This window comes from Sorex araneus, chromosome 3 (genome assembly GCF_027595985.1).
Source record: "Sorex araneus isolate mSorAra2 chromosome 3, mSorAra2.pri, whole genome shotgun sequence".
NCBI lineage: Eukaryota > Metazoa > Chordata > Mammalia > Eulipotyphla > Soricidae > Sorex > Sorex araneus.
The window spans coordinates 24429042-24448406 of NC_073304.1; the positions used below are offsets into that span (position 1 = coordinate 24429042).

At 56.5% G+C, this 19365-nt stretch overlaps 2 protein-coding genes across 2 annotated transcripts in view; one reads left to right on the plus strand and one right to left on the minus strand.

The window, feature by feature from the left end:
• CIPC (CLOCK interacting pacemaker) overlaps nt 1-15664 on the minus strand; it is an 80929-nt gene extending 65265 nt beyond the window's left edge. Inside the window, exon 1 of the mRNA XM_055133387.1 lies at nt 15551-15664. The gene's annotated coding sequence lies outside the window, so the exon portion shown is untranslated. The remainder of the gene's footprint in view (nt 1-15550) is intronic.
• IRF2BPL (interferon regulatory factor 2 binding protein like) lies at nt 15438-18726 on the plus strand. The gene has a single exon (XM_055133386.1). It carries the CDS (start codon nt 15570-15572, stop codon nt 17898-17900), a length of 2331 nt encoding a protein of 776 aa, XP_054989361.1. The 5' UTR covers nt 15438-15569; the 3' UTR covers nt 17901-18726.
• The last annotated feature ends 639 nt before the right edge of the window (nt 18727-19365 follow it).

Consider the following 19365-nt stretch of genomic DNA (forward strand, 5'->3'; position numbering starts at 1 on the left):
ATGCTCACTTACTCATGAGCTCTCATCTTTTTAATTAAAAGCACAACCTCTCGTTCAAAACAAGCCTTTGCAACAACAGTAAACAGAACCTTCATTTCGGCGTTTGCCAACAGATTCTGACTACTGTGGGCAGGTTGAGGCAGGGGTGTGGAGGGATGTGGAGGGGAGTGGGGCGAGGGGGGGAGTTCATGTCTTCGAGGAGCTTCCCTGTGCTTTTGAGGAGGGGGTCCCTGCGTGCGGGTCCCAGAGGGCCGAGGAGCCTCAGACAGCCAGGCTCCTTTAAATAGACCGAAGCTGGCTAGACAGGGCAGGCCCCAGCACATGGCTTAGGAGGCAGCTGGAGCCCTCGGCAGCTGTCGGCACAAATGCCACCAGGCTCTGCTGCTGGCCAGGAGTCTGGCATTCACTGGGGTCTTCCCTCCCATTCTCAGGCAGGACTTTGCTGAGACCCCTCTGATTAGTCCTGAGCCACAAACACCACAGCCCCTTCAGGCGGGAGCCCCGGGGGGGGGTGGGGGGGGCGCCTCACTTCACACTCTCCCATCTGACCCGCTTCAGCTCCTTGGGAGTCTGGATGTTTTCACTCGAGTCATTGACCCCCAGCCGACAGCCACGATGAGCCACTGCGTTCTTAAATGAGAACGTTTGAGAATCCAGTAAGCAGGGTGCGGAACTCGGCCAGGTTCCGCCTTTCATTCCCGGAACGGGAAGTGGATATGGACACTGTGCAGGAGAGGGGGTGGCCTGGCTCCCAGGGGTCCCTCCAGCCCCAGCGATTGTGAGGCAGCTCTCCCCCACCCTTCCTGCCGCCTGCTGTCCTACTTGACACACACCCACCGTCCACGCAGGGCTTCACACCTCCGGAGTGATCACGCAGCTCCCCTCATGCAGTGTGGCCGACCCCCCACTGCCCCTCCGGGGCCTCTGTGGTTGCCACGAAGAACACCCTGGTCCCGGGTACCGGTGGGGGCTTCAAGACCCTAGAAGGAAAGTCCCAGGAAACCCCCAAGCATTCTCCCTCCTGAAAACAATGGTTTCCAGGGTCCGTGCCAGGCAAATCACAGCACCCAAAATAGACTCATTGTCTTCTTGTGCAACATCCAGGAATTTGGTGAAACTCATCATTTTTCAGGTTACCGATAATGCAAGTCTGGAAGCTGAGACAGGAAGGAACAGGGGCTGAAAAAGCTTTTATCCAGCCCACAGCGGTTCTCTCTCCAGATGCAAGATAGGTTTCCGTGCTTGTTCGTTTCTCGTTCTTTCTTCCAGCAGTGCTTCGGTGGAGTTAAAATTAGCTGGCAGCAGTTTTGGTCACATGCGAGGCAGCAAAAACAAAAGGGAATTGTTCCCCAACCCCCCCCCCCCCAGCAACCCCCCAGACAGACCTTCCTCACCCGTGGACTTCTGGGAGGCCAGCTCCTCAGAGGGCTGCACCCCAACTCTTGTGTTCACGTCCAGCCACAACCCCACAGATCAGATAGCTGGGCTGGCTTCCGTCTGAGAAGGCGCTCCAGGGCCCCCCAAAAGACTTTTGCAAATCAACTTCCCATTTGGGAGAGGAAGGCAAACAACCTTTTCAAACAAACAAACAAACTTTGAAGCCATCAAATAAGCATAGAGCAGAGAGAGAAAGAGAGAGAAACAGACAGACAATGATCCAGAGAGGCAGAAACAGACACACAGAAAGAGGGGCCTGAAATGTGGGGGTGGGCATCAAGATTAGGGTACAGGCTGCTCCCCATGGGCAGAACGCAAACCTCTCACATCCTGGTTGGACGTGGTCAGCTCTTCGGCTAGATTTTTTTTTTTTAATCTTCGTCCCCGCTGATAGAGGCTCATCATGATCTGCTTTGTTCTTCCTGCTTAAAATTGTCACAGTGGCCCAGGATGAAAAATGCAGTCCATGATTCTTGTGCGCAATATGGAAACGGCACCCGTGCTCAGGACAAACACGTCCATGAGCCCAAAGAGGAATCACCTCCGCAAATGCGGCCATGGACTTGCCAGAGCTTGGCATCTGCCAGAGCCCCACACTCAGCTGACGGGGTTAGCTGGACTGGAGGTGGCAAGGGGGGGACTTTGGGAATCACCTGAGTTCTGTTCCCAACCCCAATTTTCTTCCCTAGTCTACCTCTATGTCGAAAGGGCCAATTCTGCCTTAAAAATCCTGTTTGCGCCCCCTCTTCAGCCCTGCGTGGGGCCAGGGGAAGCAGATGGCCTTTATGGATTAGTATATTTGTTGAAAGCGGCTCTTGGAAGTCAGCAAATTCCACTGGAGCAGCTCAGAGCATCAGCCTGGCAAGATCGGCCTCAAGGCTCAGAAGCTGACACTCAAGGCCTGGAAACACAGTTCAGCGGGGAAGGTGCTTTGCCTTGCACCCTGCTGGCCCCGGTTCTATCCCTGACACTGTATATGGTGCCCTGAGCACTGCCAGGAATGATCCCTGAACGCAGAGCCAGGAGTAGTAAACCCTGAGCACAGCTGGGTATGACCCCCGCCACCCCCAAACAGAAAAAAAAAAAAAAAAACAACCTCAACAAAGCAATCTGAAGCTGACACAGTGATGTGAAAGAAACTGCAGAGAAGGAATCTGGACCACAGCCCGACCTCCAGGTCAGCGACGCCTGGACGCAGAAACAACTCTTAGGGGTCTATGTGCCTTCCTGTTGCTCAAATGTAAGGGGGCGGGGGAAGGCCTCAGGGGCTGTTTGGTCAAAGGGGCTTCACACACTAGACAGGTTTCTGGACTTGGATCGGCTCCTGAAACCAGCCCTTGTGAGACACACAGACCCAAACAGAGCTGAGGCAGGCAGAGAAAGCCCTCTTTAATAGAAGGACGGCAGCTTTCCGTGGGACAGCCTCAAGGTGTTAAAAAAGTACATAAAGGTCTGCAAGCTGAAACTCCATAAACAGCACACTGAAATATATTTCGCAGAAAATAGAGAAAGCCATGGGGGGAAAAAATATGGTCTCTTCTGGGGACATTAACGAAGGTTTCGGCTCAGGAAATCTTCAGGAAATAGCAAGTTGGGCTGAGAAGAAATAGAGCTCAATGTAAATAAATCACTAAACCTCGCTGGCCTCTGTAGGTCTTGGCTGGAATGGAGAATTTCATTTATTCCCATTAAACAGGCCACCCCGGAGAGTGGGTATTAGAGGCGCGAGCCTGTTGGGTTTCAGATAGCTGCTCCCGCAAAGCTGCTCCGTCCGTCCCCTTGCATGCTGCCTTTCACCTCGCGTCACCCAGGGTCTGGTTCTGGACTGGGACACATCGTCTGTTGTTGCTGCCTAGGGTGATGTCACGCCCAGTTGAAAGCTCCCAGTTCTAAGGGACTCCATGGCCTCTTCCAATCAAACGCCTTCAGAGAGATCCAGATTTGCTGAGATCTCTGGGCGGGGAGAAAGAGAGGGAGAAAGGGGGGGGAGTGGAGGGGGGGGGTGGCCCCGCCAGGCTGCTTTCTCCCTGAAATGGAAGCGGCATGATGTCAGTGGCTGGCTAAAATATCTGGCGTGCTGGCAGCTAAATATTATTAAAAAGATAAAAATGCACGCAAACTGTGCAGAATGTGGGGCTGCTGTGTTTACATCCGGGTTGTGATGACTCAAAAGCCTGACACTGGGGCTCGCTGAAAAGCTCTATTAAAAACACAGCATTGTGCAAGCCCCCAGCGAGCAGGAAGCCGGGTCCTGGGGGGGGGGGGAGGGAAGGGTGTGATTGTTTGGGTGCAGGGGTGCGGAGGGAGACCCGCCCCCTGCAACCCCCCCAACCCCCACCCCCGACGGTGGGGCAAGGCCAGGCTGGCCCTTCCAAGTCACCAAGTGCCGTGTGGGGAGGGAGGTGAAGCGGCGGCTCGGCTGCTTTTTTTTTTTTTGCATCCAGAGCTTGGAGGGTTAACCTTTTTCCAGAACATTTATTTCCCCCGTCTCCGTGACTGGAGGGAGGAGGGGCGGGAGGCAGAGCCGAGAGCCTGCCGCGCGGAGAGGCTGCGGATCACAAGGCCATTCTGATAGCCTCCCGTCCCCATGGCAACGGCGACGGCATTTATCAGTTCCTTCTGCGCGCAGGCACGGCAAATCTGCATTGCACATGGCAGGCTTCCAGCATTTCAAATGAAAGAGCACTTTGAACGGCTGCCAAGTTGGGAAGGAGCAGAACTGTCAGGGCTGCTTCAAGCTGGCAGGGGCGAGCGGGGAGGCTCTGGCTTCCCAGCAGCCCCAGCGCCTGGCCCGCGGCCAAGCACTTAGCGGAAGCTGGAAAGTAACGCGCGCCCCTCCCCCCGCGCCACGCCATTCACCGCAGCGCCCTCAAAATTTTCCACATGTCCTGTGTCACCAGTGCAGCCTGTACAATGAAAACCAGAGCGCCGGCTGCCCACGAGCGGCCCTTTCTGAATAAGGGGCGGGAGGAGGGGGGGTTTTGGAAGGGGGGAGGGTTGCAGCACACGCGGATGGCCCCGGGGCTCAGGCCTCCCCGGGACCTGCCAGAACCTCTGGGGGTGTGTCTTCCAGCCTTAGAAATACCTTAAGCATTTTATTTATTATTATTATTATTATCATTTTTTAAGCCGGTTTAGAACTGTAGCTACCCTGAACCCCGCAGCAGGTTGGCTTGGGGTGGGGTGTGTGTTGGGGGCGGGGGAGGTCGTGCGGGTAGGGGTGCTTTGGAGCCGCACTGAGGGTGGGAAGGCAGGTCTTGCAGTGTTGTTTTCCGAGCCTGGCTCTCCCAAAGCCCAGGGGAGCTGTGGGGAGAGGATTGTTATGGAGAAGCTAGTTTCTGGAGCTTTCCTTGAATCTCCAGCGGTGGCAGGCGGGCATGGTGGAAGCTCTGAGGCCTGAGGATGAGGAGGGACTGCAGGGGAGGGGAGGGGGGAGGGCAGTGCATAGTTGACCAGTTAACTCCTGACCGCACAACTCAACTCGGGGATAAAAGCTGCTAGCAGCAGAAACTGGAAATTGGCATAATGTTCCCTGTGCTGAAATTAAAAAAAAAAAATTATAATCTATGCTGAGATCAAGGGTCCAGCTTGATTTTCCAGCACAAATAGAAAGAAAATTGTCTGCCGCTTAGGCACTTGGATAGAATTCAGGAAAACTATGTCTGGCATTAATTCCAAAGTGGAGGTTTTGGTTCAAGCGAGGCCCATTAATTTCAGTAAACTGTTTTCACTAGCGCAGACCCCGCTGTGCAAGGACTATTTATTACCTTTTGCTAACCTGATGTCTGCAGAGTTGTTAAAGCAAAGGGAAAAATCTAGGGCGGAGATATCTATATCTTGGATCAAATGGGTTTTGCACCTTCTCTTAGGGACCATGTTTTATGGGGCGTGTTCTAGCCCTGGTTTTTATCTATCAGCCCTGGATTTAAAAAAAGAAAAAAAAAACTACAGCGATAGTACAGGAGTTAAGATGCTTGCCTTATCATGGGGGGACTCTCTGGTTCAATCCCCTGCACCCCAAGGTCCCTGGAACTGCTAGGTGTGGTTCCCAAGCCCAAATAAGTGAATAAAATAAAAGCCATCTCTCTTGCAATGAACAAGGGAAAAATACCTTAATGCAGAGGGATCTGGTGAGAACAGACCACCCGCAGCCTCTTCCAGGGGACACCTCCCAGGCCATACGGGAGAGTGTGGTATCCTGACTTCCACCTGTCAGGAAATTTAGTGTCCTGACTTCCACCTGTCGGGCAAGAGGAACATGAATCTCCCTGCCCATAGGGTCTAAAACCCACCAAAACCGTCAGTTTGGTTATTTGCTCTCCCTTAGGAATTTTACTAGCTTCCTTGGCAAAGCACATAAATTGCTTCCTCTCCCCCCCCATTTTTCCAGGCTTCCTCTCCTTAACCCCACCTCTACAACTCCCCCCCCAATCGCGCTTGCACACGTACACACACACACACCCAGGCCAAGTCCATCTCTATGTCATTTCAAAGAGAAGGATGAAAGGGGAGTGTTGTGAATGTGTATTTCCAATCCTCCCCTCTATACACACACACACACACACACACACAGCTGGAAATGTTAATCAGAATTAAAAGCCAGTCAGTACTATTAAAGCATCAAACGCGAAGTCTTAGGAAAGAAGGGGGGCGGTTAGAGGAGGGGGGCGGGGGGAGGGGGGCTGCGGTGCTGGAGGGAGGGCTGGAATGAAATATAACGTAGTTCTCTGCGCTGACTTACTGAAAGCAAGGGACAGGTAGTACCGATTTGGTCAGCTAATCAAATAACACAATTATCGATCTTTCCTTTTAACACCCCCCCCCCCATCCCTCTTCGCCTCCGCCCCGCCCCAACCGCGTCAAGTTTTGGTGCGTTTCCCAAGTGTGATTAATCTCTGGCGGAGGCCAGAAACAGGAGTAGGTTTCTTGGCTGCCCGTCCTAATAAACAATCTGTTCTTGGGAAGAGTAGGTGAAGGGGGTGAGGGAGGGGGGAGGCGGGTAGGAGGAGGAAGCCCGGCGGGGGCGCCCGAGGCCTGCCCTCCGGGAAAAGGCGAGTGCCCCTTCGGGGCGCGTGGTTTGGGGCTGGGTCGGGTTTCCTGCCTTCCGAATGTGAGCTGACAGTGGATTCATTCTTGCGGCCGGCTCTCAACGTCCAGGAAACGTCGCAGGAACCCGGCGGGCTGGGCTGGGGGAGGGGCCCCCCGCGTCCGCACGCCTGCGACCCATTTCCAGCGCCTGGGACCGTGGCTGGACCGACCCCTCCACCCCGCACCCCCCCACCACCACCACTACCAGCGTGCGCACGCGCACCGCGCCCTGCCGGGGAAACCGAGGCGGCCGCGGGGAAGGCTGGGGCGGGTGGGGTGGTGCAGGGTCGTCAGGGAAAACCAGAAAGAAAAAAAAAAGATCACAACAAAAGGAAGGGCAGTGTCCGGGCTCGCTAGGATGGCGGTAACGCTGTGAGCGAGACAGCCGGCCGTGGATTTTGCCGTGGGTTTATTGTGCGGCCAACCAGGCAGAACGAGGCAATATGAAAAAGTGGGGGGGCATGGGGGGGCGGGAGAGCCTACGGTTGAAGGGAAATGAGCGCGGCTGGGAAATGTCACCAAGGCGCGTGCAGTGGCACCGAATAAAAGATGAATAATCGACTCCCTTTTAGAAAAGGAATGTACAACTATTAATAAAAGGCAAGAACCCCTCTTCTCCTCGGCCTGAGAAGCAAAGCCATTTCTCACCGGCCTCTCCCAGGCACCTCACCTCTTCCCTACCCTGCAGTCCAGAAGCCTGGTGGGGTCGGTGGGGCTCGCTTTCCTTTGGATTTAATTACATGAAAATGCTGAACAAAAACCTGTAATTACCTCCTTAGTCCCTGCCACTCAGGCCCGGCACACTTCCTGCCTAGTTTTGTTTTTTAAAGCGGAGAGGTCATTGCCTCTTTTCTTTCCAAATTGACCAAAAAAGTAAAAGCCCCAAATAAATCTCAACCGTTCCAAGCTTCAGCACTCCCAGATTGGGGAGTGAAAGATCCTGGTGCTTTAAAGGAGAGAGATGACAAGTGTAACCTTGCTGCTTTGTCTCAGTCTAGCTCTTGGGGGCTGGCAGGCAGGGCTGGTCCATCTGGAAGACCAGAGGAGCTTGGCTGGCCACTCTAGGGGCAAGATGAATTGTGTGGCACTCTCTGCGGCTATTTAACCCGGAAGGGCTGAGCTCTGGAAAAAGGGATTCCTAACAGGGCCTGCCTCCCTACAGCCCCAGGTATTAACTTTCAGACTTGCAAGGGAAGCCCTGGAGTAGGGAGAACAGGTTTTTGGGTTTTGCTTATTTGGGGGCCACACCCAGCATTGCTCAGAAACCGTGTGGTGCTGGGAATAGAACCCCAGGCTCTCACGCATCAAACGTGGGCTCCAGGGGCTGGAGCAATAGCACAGCGGGTAGGGCGTTTGCCTTGCATGCGGCCAACTCGGGTTCGATTCCCAGCATCCCATATGGTCCCCTAGTTCCCCCCCCCCGGGGTAATTCCTGAGTGCAGAGCCAGGAGTAACCCCTGTGCATCGCTCGGTGTGACCCCCCCCAAAAAAAAGTGGACTCCAGCACCCCCTCCTGCAAGAACAAGTTTTATTAGTTGGGTTTTGGGGACACAGCTGGCAATGCTCAGGGCTTACTCTTGGCTCTGTGCTCATGAGTCACTCCTGGCAATGCTTGGGGAACCATATGATATGTGGGGGATTGAACCTGGGTCAGTCAAGGGCAAGGCAAGTGCCCTCGACCCCTGTCCTATACCTCTCCAACCCGAGAACAGGTTTTAATATCGTCCAGAGAGAATCAATTAAAGGCAATCATGCGGCTGGTTGGACGGTTGAGTCAGCACTATTTCTAGTGACTTTGGGGCTCTTGTATGAGAAAAGTAGGGCGCCTATGAGGAAGTGGAAGCTTCTAGCATCTGAGCTGGAGCCAATCTTATTCATCATTAGATTGCTTGGCCCTTGGAAAGAGCTCTTTAACTAAATGGGGGAAGGAACGAACGGCAGATGGAAGAGCGCAGGTTCACAAGGGTTCACAAGTGCAGAGTGGAAAGCCACCGGGCCCAGTTTCTGCTTGGAAACAAAAGGGAAGTGATCAGAATAGTTGCATAAATACAGTGTGACCCCAGGCTCAACCATACGATGGCGCATGCGAGGTGGCTGTGTTCACAGCCTGAACTGAGTTAGGTGACCACAGAGGGTGGTTGTGACTGGATGCTTAGTCCCATTTTATTTTTGGGTGCGGCGAGGGTTCACCTGAGATGCCTTTAGATTTATATTTGGTTTTGTGTTCAGGGGTCACTCCTGGTTGTGCTCTGGGGACTGGATGAGGTTTCAAGGCTCAGTCCTGGGTTGGCGATGCGCAAGGCAAGTACCTGAGGGTACTCTCTCTGCACATCGGAGCTTCTGCTTTTCATTCCCAAGCACAGCTAGGTGTGGCCCAACAACAACAGCAGCAAGAATAAATAAATCGCCTTAGGGTAACTCAGTAAATTAGATCCTAAAGATTTCAGTGTTCTCGAGGACTTCAGGCCTTCTCCACTTCTGCGGGCAGCAAGTTAGAGAAAATGCAGAAGAGAAAGAAGATCAGGGAGGGAGGGAGGGAGGCAGCTCCATACAAACTTGCTGCGAGCTGAATGGTGAGTGACTCTAACTCCCAAATAACGTGCTCATTTGTGCAAAATCTTGCAGCCACTGGAACAGAAATGGTGTGATTGTTGTCAGCAATAATACCATAGTATTGCTATATAATACCAATATAATAGCACAATAGTACCAATGTGCCGCCTACAAGCAAGGCCTCTGACCCCTGAGCCACAACTCTGGCTCAGACCGGGTAAGCAACCTGCAGATTCCTGTAGGGTGGGGTCTTCTCCTTGCTTGTTTCTTAGAGGCATCTGGAACTGACCCTCTTCTCCCACTCCAGACCAGCGAACACTGTGCTGCAGTGGCAATGCTAGGTCTAGAACTAGGGACCCGGGGGTTTCTTCTTCTGCTTTCACCTCTACAGGATGGTGATGAAAGTAACACCTACCTCACACGGTGCGTGTGGGGACTGGTGAGATAATGTCTGGGCATTTTGAGCTTTAGAGCCGGGGACAAATGTTGGCCATTATATTGTTCACGATCTCTTACATGCTGATTAAGTGCATCATAATATTATGGGGTCCACAGAGACCAATGAAGCAGGCAGAGGAGGCAGTGCAAAATATCCCCGTTTTGGGGACTGGAGCGATAGCACAGCGGGTAGGGCGTTTGCCTTGCAAGCGACTAACCCGAATTCGATCCCCAGCATCCCATATGGTCCCCTGAGCATGGCCAGTAGTGGTTCCTGAGTGAAGAGCCAGGAGTAACCCCTGTGCATTGCCGGGTGTGACCCAAAAAGAAAAAAAAATCCCCATTTCACAGACCCAAGATTCCAATGATTTGCTCAAGGTCACCCAGCCGCGTGGGGTCAGCCAAGTCCACCTTGAACAGGCGCTTGTAAATATGTACTCGGCGTCAAGGGCCCTGCCTTCCCCCTTTCTCCCGAGTTTTCGTGTTGACCTGCCCAGCTCGGACAAGTCCGACTATTTGGACATTCTGGCTCGTCCACCCCCAAGGAGGCCCAGCAGGGACAGCTGCCCTTGTACTAGATTTGACCTACCAGACTTGACCGAGGGACCGCGCGCAGCCCCGCCTTCTGGCGGCGCTGGCAGGAAAGCGCCGGCGGCGTCGAGTCTCCGAGCCTGGCGCTGGAAATCCCCGCTCCGGCGCGAGCTGGTGGGCACCCGCCTGGCACCCCGGCTCCTCGCGGAGGCCTGGGCGCTGGTGGGGTGGGAGGGTCAGCGCTCCGAGCACCGAGCACCTGTAGTCTCGACGCCCCCTGCCAGGCTCCCCACCCCACTTCCTCCCCTGGCTCCCATCTCCTCCTCCAAGCTCGCCTTCCCCGTTCTTGGGTTTGTGGGTGTTTTGTTTTAACCCAACCGGATCCGTGAATAGCACCCTTGTCTCGTTCATTCCTCTTTTTCTCTACTAGGCCTGAACCCTCGGAGGTTCAGTCCAGGATTTCTTTATTTTGGGACCTAAAAAAAAATTTATTTTATTTTATTTTATTTTTTTTGCTGAGGACAGCGCTGGGCTCCCCCGTGCCCTGGCAAGCGGGCAGGAGGAGGCAGGAACCAGACGCGACTCTCCCCCTCCCCCGCCTCCCCGCCCCTTTTCTCCCTCCCCAGCTCCCCGCCCCTTAGGAAGAAAGCAGTCAGAAATCTGCAGGCTCGCGGCCGCCGCCGTGCCAGCACCAACCACGAAGGCATTTTCCTTCCACCCAATTTTGCACGGAGCGCCCGGCTGCCCGCGCGCCTGGGGCTGGGCAGGTCCTGGCGGCGGCGCAGGCTCGCCTCCCCCGGGGTTCTCAGCGAATCACTGTGTTCCTTGGGATTTCACGCTCGAGTGGCTCTTGCGTAACCCTGTGCCCTGGCCCAAGTTAATGCTTTTTTTTTTTCCTTTTTATTATTAAATACCAGGATTAATCCTTGAAGAAAAGGCAAACACTTCCGCCACGGAACCCGGGCAAATCACCGTGCCCAGTGGATCCCCCCCGCCCCCTACATTTCCACCGTGCCCTTTTGCACGCTCGGGATTCAGGCCATGTCCTTGGAGTTCCGGGGAAGCACTGGGTGGGGCCTTAGCGACGTCCACGGCTGCCCAACGGAGATGTTTGTTTCCAACTACTGGAGCTGATGAACAGGGTCCTGCTTTAAGGCCCGGGGCTTAGTGTTACCAAAAAAGGCCTTTCTCAGGCAGTGCTTGGCCGGGTGACTGCGAGGTTTAGCTCTGCTCTGGCTGAGGCCCAACCAGCTGGCAGCAGGGATGCCAGGATTTAAGAGATGCCCCAGCCCACCCATCTCTGCTACAGACGGGCAGGGCAAGGGGCTCAGGATCAGAGGCGGACTGCTGGGCCCTGTGAGATGCTGGACCTCCTTTCCGGAGGCCAGATGGACAGTGACCTTGGTGCACCGGCTAAACGCAGCTTCTCCAGACTCACAAGGATAGCTGGGGAAGACAGCAATTTGAGGGACTGGGGGGAGGCGTTTCTGCTTTTGCCTCGTTGACTCGGGTTCTGCTTGTCTTCTAGACCTCACCGTCAAAACTGTCTCACTGCCTAGAGACAGGAGCCCCCACCCTGCCTGTTCACTCTCCCACCCGCTTGGGTGGGGGACAATATTATCAAATGTGATTCTCTCCTCCGAGGGAAATTGATCTCGGAAACACTGGTCTTCTTGTTTCTTTCACAATCCCAAATAGGGCCATCGCAGGCATGCAATCAAGATGAAATTTATCACCATACGTGATAGGGATTCTTTTCGGGGGTAAGGGTATATCCATCCGGAGGAGGGCTCTGCCTTGAAAACTGAAAGGATTATGAGGCTGCAACGGAAGTTTGTTTAAATGCATGTTTATTTCTAACTCCACCCAGCGAGAGGACGTGTAAATATAGCTCTCCTTTAGTAACAGCGAAGACAGAGACAGACAAGGAGATGGAGACATATGTGTGCGCATACCAAACAGAACACTATGACAGAGAATCCAACTGGCTTCCTCCCTCACTGCCTGGCTAGAGGGGTGGGGCTGAGTTGTTATTCCTCAGTATTTTGGGCTTAATAAAGGGGCAGGGTGTTCAAATAATAATCGTCAAGAAATGAGTGAGCCAGCCGGGGCAAAGCTAACTCTCCCTAAGCCCCTGTCTGGGTGTCTTGACTCTCTGGGGCAGCTGCTGCAGGGGTGGACGGCAGTCTGGGAGGGTGAGGCAATGATCTGGGAGCAGCCTTTGACATAGGACTCAGCACCGGGAGTAGCCGGCCAGGGAAAGTTTATTATTTTGGGGGAGTGCAATGAGCTCACTGTTTTGCAAAAACAGAAATCTGGCTGTTCTAAGATGAAAGAAAAGAGGGGCTCCCAAGGGCTCTTCCTCCCCGCCCCCTTCTTCGGATCCTAAAAAAAAAAAATCTCCCTTTCTTTTGCATCCAAGGGCCCCCAAATAAGCTGGAAAGTGGCACTGGGGAGTACAGGGCGGGGCACAGACTCTGAAGGTCAGGTGAAATAAAAATACTTCTGGCTGCCTCAACTGAACTCAGCTACAGTTTGTAGTAAGAGGTAAGGACGATGACCCGTGGGGCTGGGGATGTGGCTCAAGCTGTGGTGCACAAGCTAGGGAGGCAGATGGGTTCCATTCCCGGCTGCCATGCCCTTCCCAGGCACTGCAGGGTGTGGCCCATCCGCGCAGCTAGAGAGACAGAAATGAAAGAATAACGATGTCTTCACAGGTTAACTAGCAACAGTAGCAACCCGCGTGTCAGTAAGAATCTCCACACTTACTACGCTTCCTGCTGGCTTCCTGTGAGCCTGACACCGTGCGCGACTTACAGTAGGGCATATTTATGTTACCATCTGTGACAGTGGCAGCTCTGCAACTGCTGTATATGGAAGAATTCAGTGGCACAATCTGTTTGGAAGGGGAGGGTGAGAGTTGGGTATGAAGGTGTATTTACAAAGCACTTTCCTGGAGATTGCGTGTAACCAAAAAAAGGGGGGGAGGGGTGTGGTGGAACGTGTGAGTACTCAAAACCACCTCTGAGAGCCAAAGATGGTAGTTTTGTTCCAAAAGCCACCTCTCAACTCAGATTTACTGAACTCAGGTCCCAATTCCCTCTCTAAGGTCCATGTGACCTTGGACAATGGAATTAACCTCTTTATTTTCCTAACCTGTGAAAGCAAAGGAAATAATAGAATCTAACAGAATCTATCTTATGGAAAATATTAGGAGGTTAATGATGCAAGTGAAACAGTTAGCAATGTCTGGCCCATAGCAAGCCTCAGTTGAGTTTCTTCCTTTTGTAACCAATAAAACAACATCTCAATAAATTGGGGGCTCTGATCCCATTTAACAGATGAAAAACAGGTTATGCAAGGGAAAGGAACTAGCACAAGGGTCACAACAAGATGGAGAGATCTCCCCCACTCCAAAGCCTGAAATCCCATTAAGCCCCTCCCCTCCTCCAGCCAGGCCAAGGATTTATTTAAATTTTCATGGGGAGAGGGAGGGAGAGAGGGGGGTTAGGCAGATTCCAACACTTGCAAGGATCCGTTGAAATGCCCCAGTTAGCACTGCGACTAACCTATCTGTTCTGCAATAAGCCATAATAACGAGCAGGTAAAAGAAATCATGGCAGGCTCAGTCATCTGGCAAACGACAGGATTAAATCACAGCACGTGAGAAAGAACTTTCAAAACTGCGCCGAGCAAGTGATAGCGCTTTTATTAAGAGCTACCCCCACCTTCTTTTATCAAACCCGGAAAAAAAACACTCACCTGTTTGGCCTCTCTAGCACCTCCCTCTCCCTGCCCCCAACCGCAGCTGTGTTCAGCCCAGCCAGGAGACTGTTTTCCTTAAAGGCCTCGGGGCGCTTCTTTATTCAGCCAAAAAAAAATTTTTTTTTAAGAGTGCGGCTGGGGGAGGGTGGGTAGCTCATCCTGGATTCATTTAGCTCCGTCGTTTAAAGCTCGGGCTCCTAGACTTAGGGCACAAACACAAATGGAAAAGGCCTTTCTCTGGCCGGTTTGGAAAACCGCGAATTTTGCAGGTGCTCCGGCGTCATCGATAGCAATGACTGGAAGAGCTAAGGGAAAACGGCCTGACTGTCGCCGAAATGGGCCGGCCACCCTCTTAGGAAATTTTCGCGGCGCAAATTATCTCGAACCGGCACATTCAAATCCTCTGCCCCCGGGGTGGGGCCGGGAGCGGGCTAGGAAACGACGCTGGTAGTTTTTTAAGTGCGCTTTTTTGACTTGGGAAAGCCGGGCGGGGAAAGGAAAGGTCAGCGTCTGTTTAAATTCCACCCCCGGTCCTGGACTTCCAGCTTTAGCTCTCGGGGCCTCAGCTGTTGTACACACGCGCGCGCACACACACAGACACACACACACATACACACTCTCTCGCGGCGAGGGGGAGGGGAGGGCGGCGGCGCGGAGGAGGGGCCCGCTGGGGAGGAATCTGGGCGGCCTGCCGCGCATGCGCCTCTCCGCAGCAACAAGTGGGCTCCGCCGACGGAGGAAGTGTAAAAGGGGGGTGCGGGGAGGGGGGTGGGAGGAAGAGAACTGGTGCAGAGCATGGCGGTGACGTCAGCGCTCCGCCCGGGCGGCATCCCGCGCGGCCGAGCCGGGGACAGCGCGAGCCGCAGCGCGAGCGGCAGCGCCGAGCCGCGCCTCCGGAACGTAGAGTAACAATCACAACCCCACATTCCGGGCGAGCGCGAGCGGGAAGGGATGCGAGCCGGGCTGCGGCCGACGTGAGCGCCGCCGGCCGGGCCCGGGGGCGGCGGGAGCCTGCGTGCGTGCGTGCGCTCCGGGGCTCGCTCGCTCGCTCGCGTGCGTCCTGGAAGCCGGGGCCGCGGGCGGCTCTCTCCGGCCGTGCAGAGCCCGCCGCTGCCGCCGCCGCCGCCAGCCGAACGGCCAACGCTGCTGCGGAGGGGGAGAAGCTCCGGCTCTCCCGGCGGACGCCCCCCGCCCCCCACTCCACTCCCGCCCGCGGTGCTCCGGGGCGGGGAAGCCGCGGCGTCTTCAGCAAGATCGGACCCGGGCACCACCGGGTGGCACTGAACCCTCTAGCCCGCGCCCCGGGGAGCCCGGCGGGGAGAGGACGCAGCTCCTAGGGGGCCCCCCAGGGGAGAGGAAGAGACAGCCCCTTTCAAGCCTCCACGCACCAGCCACTCCGGGGAGGGGGCCCAGAGCCAACGGCGGCCAGCACCCGGCACCCTCGCCCCCTCCCCCTGGGCCCGGAGCTGCCAGCCCGGGTCCGCGGCACCAGGAAGAAGGCGCCTGAACTCCCTTCCCGACGAGACAGCCGCAGTAGGAGGTGGGGGCGCGGGGCTGACTGAGCTCGGCGGCCGCCCCGGCGGTGGAGACTCGCGCCCCCTCCAGCCCCAGGGGCAGAACTTTCTCGCCCCCCCCCCCCCGCCTCCTCCCTCCTTCCCCCGCAGTCGGACTCCCTCTGCAGCCGGCCGGTGCTCCCGGAGGAGAAGGCGCCGCGGAGACCGCCCGGGCGGGGGCCTACCTTCCCCGGGGCCGGCATCATGTCGGCGGCGCAGGTGTCCTCGTCCCGGAGACAGTCCTGCTACCTGTGCGACCTGCCCCGCATGCCCTGGGCCATGATCTGGGACTTCTCGGAACCCGTGTGCCGCGGTTGCGTCAACTACGAGGGCGCCGATCGCATCGAGTTCGTGATCGAGACGGCGCGCCAGCTGAAGCGGGCGCACGGCTGCTTCCAGGACGGCCGCTCCCCCGGGCCGCCGCCGCCCGTCGGGGTCAAGACGGTGGCCCTGTCGGCTAAGGAGGCGGCGGCGGCGGCGGCCACCGCGCAGCAGCAGCAGCAGCAGCAGCAGCAGCTGAACCACGTCGATGGCTCCAGCAAGCCCGCGGTGCTGGCGGCAGCCTCCGGCCTGGAGCGCTACGGGCTGAGCGCCGCGGCCGCCGCTGCCGCCGCCGCCGCCGCGGCCGTGGAGCAGCGCAGCCGCTTCGAGTACCCGCCGCCGCCGGTGAGCCTGGGCAGCAGCAGCCACGCCGCGCGGCTGCCCAACGGCCTGGGTGGCCCCAACGGCTTCCCCAAGCCCACCGCCGAGGAGGGACCTCCGGAGCTGAACCGCCAGAGCCCCAACTCGTCGTCCGCCGCGGCGTCGGTGGCGTCCCGGCGCGGGACGCACGGCGGGCTGGTGACGGGGCTGCCCAACCCGGGCGGCGGCGGCGGCCCCCAGCTCGCCGTGCCTCCCAACCTGCTGCCGCAGACGCTGCTCAACGGCCCGGCCAGCGCCGCCGTGCTGCCCCCGCCGCCGCCCCACGGCCTGGGCGGCCGGGGACCCCCGACGCCCGCGCCCCCGGGCGCCCCGGGCGGGCCCGCCTGCCTCGGAGCGCCCCCGGGCGTCTCGGCCGCGGCTTCGGCGGCCGCGTCCTCCACCTCGGCGGCCGCGTCGGGGGCCGAGGTGGGCGTGGGTGCCGGTGGCAAAAGGCCCGGCTCCGTGTCGAGCACCGACCCCGAGCGGGAGCTGAAGGAGAAGCAGCGCAACGCCGAGGCCCTGGCGGAGCTGAGCGAGAGCCTGCGCAACCGCGCCGAGGAGTGGGCCAACAAGCCCAAGATGGTCCGCGACACGCTGCTCACACTGGCCGGCTGCACGCCCTACGAGGTGCGCTTCAAGAAGGACCACTCGCTGCTGGGCCGCGTCTTCGCCTTCGACGCCGTCTCCAAGCCCGGCATGGACTACGAGCTGAAGCTGTTCATCGAGTACCCCACGGGCTCGGGCAACGTGTACTCGAGCGCGTCCGGCGTGGCCAAGCAGATGTACCAGGACTGCATGAAGGACTTCGGCCGGGGCCTGTCCTCCGGCTTCAAGTACCTGGAGTACGAGAAGAAGCACGGCTCCGGGGACTGGCGCCTGCTTGGGGACCTGCTGCCCGAGGCCGTGCGCTTCTTCAAGGAGGGCGTGCCGGGCGCCGACATGCTGCCGCAGCCCTACCTGGACGCCAGCTGCCCCATGCTGCCCACGGCGCTGGTGAGTCTCAGCCGCGCCCCCAGCGCGCCCCCGGGCACCGGGGCGCTGCCGCCCGCCACCCCGACGGGCCGGGCCGCGGCCGCCAGCCTGCGCAAGAGGAAGGCGTCCCCCGAGCCCCCGGACTCGGCCGACGGCGCGCTGAAGCTGGGAGAGGAGCAGCAGCGGCAGCAGTGGATGGCGAACCAGAGCGAGGCCCTGAAGCTCACCATGTCGGCGGGGGGCTTCGCGGCGCCGGGCCACGCGGCGGGGGGGCCGCCGCCGCCGCCGCCGCCGCCCCTGGGCCCGCACTCCAACCGGACCACCCCGCCCGAGAGCGCCCCGCAGAACGGGCCGTCCCCCATGGCGGCGCTAATGTCGGTGGCGGACACGCTGGGCACGGCGCACTCGCCCAAGGACGGCAGCTCCGTGCACTCCACCACCGCCTCGGCGCGGCGCAACAGCGGCAGCCCCGTGTCGCCCGCCTCCGTGCCGGGCCAGCGGCGCCTGGCGTCCCGGAACGGGGACCTGAACTTACAGGTGGCGCCGCCGCCGCCCAGCTCCCACCCGGCCATGGACCAAGTGCATCCCCAAAACATTCCGGATTCCCCCCTGGCCAACAGCGGGCCCCTCTGCTGTACCATTTGCCACGAACGCTTGGAGGACACGCATTTCGTCCAGTGCCCGTCCGTCCCCAGCCACAAATTCTGCTTCCCTTGCTCTAGAGAGAGTATCAAGGCCCAGGGGGCCACCGGCGAGGTGTACTGCCCCAGCGGGGAGAAATGCCCCCTGGTTGGGTCGAATGTACCGTGGGCCTTCATGCAGGGTGAAATCGCGACTATCCTCGCTGGGGATGTAAAAGTGAAAAAGGAGAGAGACCCTTGAGCCACGAGAGCTGACCAGCCCCCTCTCCAGCCCGGAGGGCCCCTCCCTAGTCCACATGGACCTACCCTTCCCTCCCACCCCCAGATGTAGAATTGTGAATATAACAAAACTGCAAAAAGTTAGTCTTATGTATAGACATTATTTTCGTCGTATGTTTCTATATTTTGAAACAAAGGTATGTTAACTTCTTCATTTGAAGGATAAGCTGGTTTGCGTTATGCAGTATCATATTGGTTGGGTCATTTGCATCATATTCGTTAGCATTTATTTGGTGTCAGAGTGTTTGCTTAGGTACAGAATTAATAGCCCTTAGCAACGAAAGCTGCTGGTGTGTATTTTTGTAAATGTTATGCACTCTCTGAAAGGAAAAAAAACACAAAATGACTTTTTTTTTTTTGCCAAGGCCAGTGTTGCTGCCTAAAAAAAAATATATATGATGCTATAAACTGGTGAAAGCTTCATTCTAAACAGCCCCAAGTGTTGAAGTCTTCACTTAATTTTGTTCTGTTTTGTTTTGTTTTTTTTTCTTGTTTTTGTTTGCAAAATGGTAAAGGGGGGTGTGGGGGGGAGCGGAGGTGTTTTCTGTTGCAAGTTTGTGAGGGAAAATGTTTTGGTTTGTTTCTCCTGACCTGAATGTGTTGGATCTTCACGTGTCGTTTTGTTTTTTGCTTTCTTGATGCACGGATGCTTTTGAACAGTAGAGCGAAATGCTAGACCTGGAGAATCTGCTCTGTTTGTCCTTTATACATTTCTGTAGTTTAACAGAACACTGTAATGTGCCTTGGAGCTTAGTAACTTGTAATAAATTCAATTGATATTAATCCTGCCCTGAGTCAGCCAGTTTGTTTTTCTAGGACTCAGGCTGCATAGCCCCATTGTGTGTGTATCTGGGGTCGGGGTGGGGGATGACACCCTCCCTACCTGAACATAGCATCCTGGTGCTGGAGGAGGAAGTGGGGCTGTCTCCCCCCGCCCCCCCTCCAGGTTCTGTACTTTCACCTCTTGGCTGGGACAGTTGCTGACTAAGCACTTTCTGTTTCTTCAGCATCTCTTCCTCCCCACCCCTCAAGAGCACCCCAGCTTTTTGGCCCCTCCCCCCTGTGGCCAGGAGACTGCTGATACACTAGGGCAAGTGTGTGTTTGCGGGGGTGGAGGGAATCCAAACCAAAAGAGGATGTGACGATGCTTTGCCTCTGAGATGTGACAGAAATGGCTACAGAAGTCACTGCAGGCCCAATGGAAACATGACTTAGAGATGGGAAGCCCTCGAGGATGTCAGAGGGAAGTGGGCGCCTAGGAAACCGAAGCCCCCAGGCAGATGCTTGACTTCTTGATCCTGTTTTTTCTCCCCCCACTGGTCCTGGTAAATTTTTCTGAAGGATGGATATTTGACTTTGCAGTAGTAAGCAGCTGCAACAAATGGGGAAGAGGAAAAAAAAAAAACAGTTGCTGAGGCAAAGGTCAC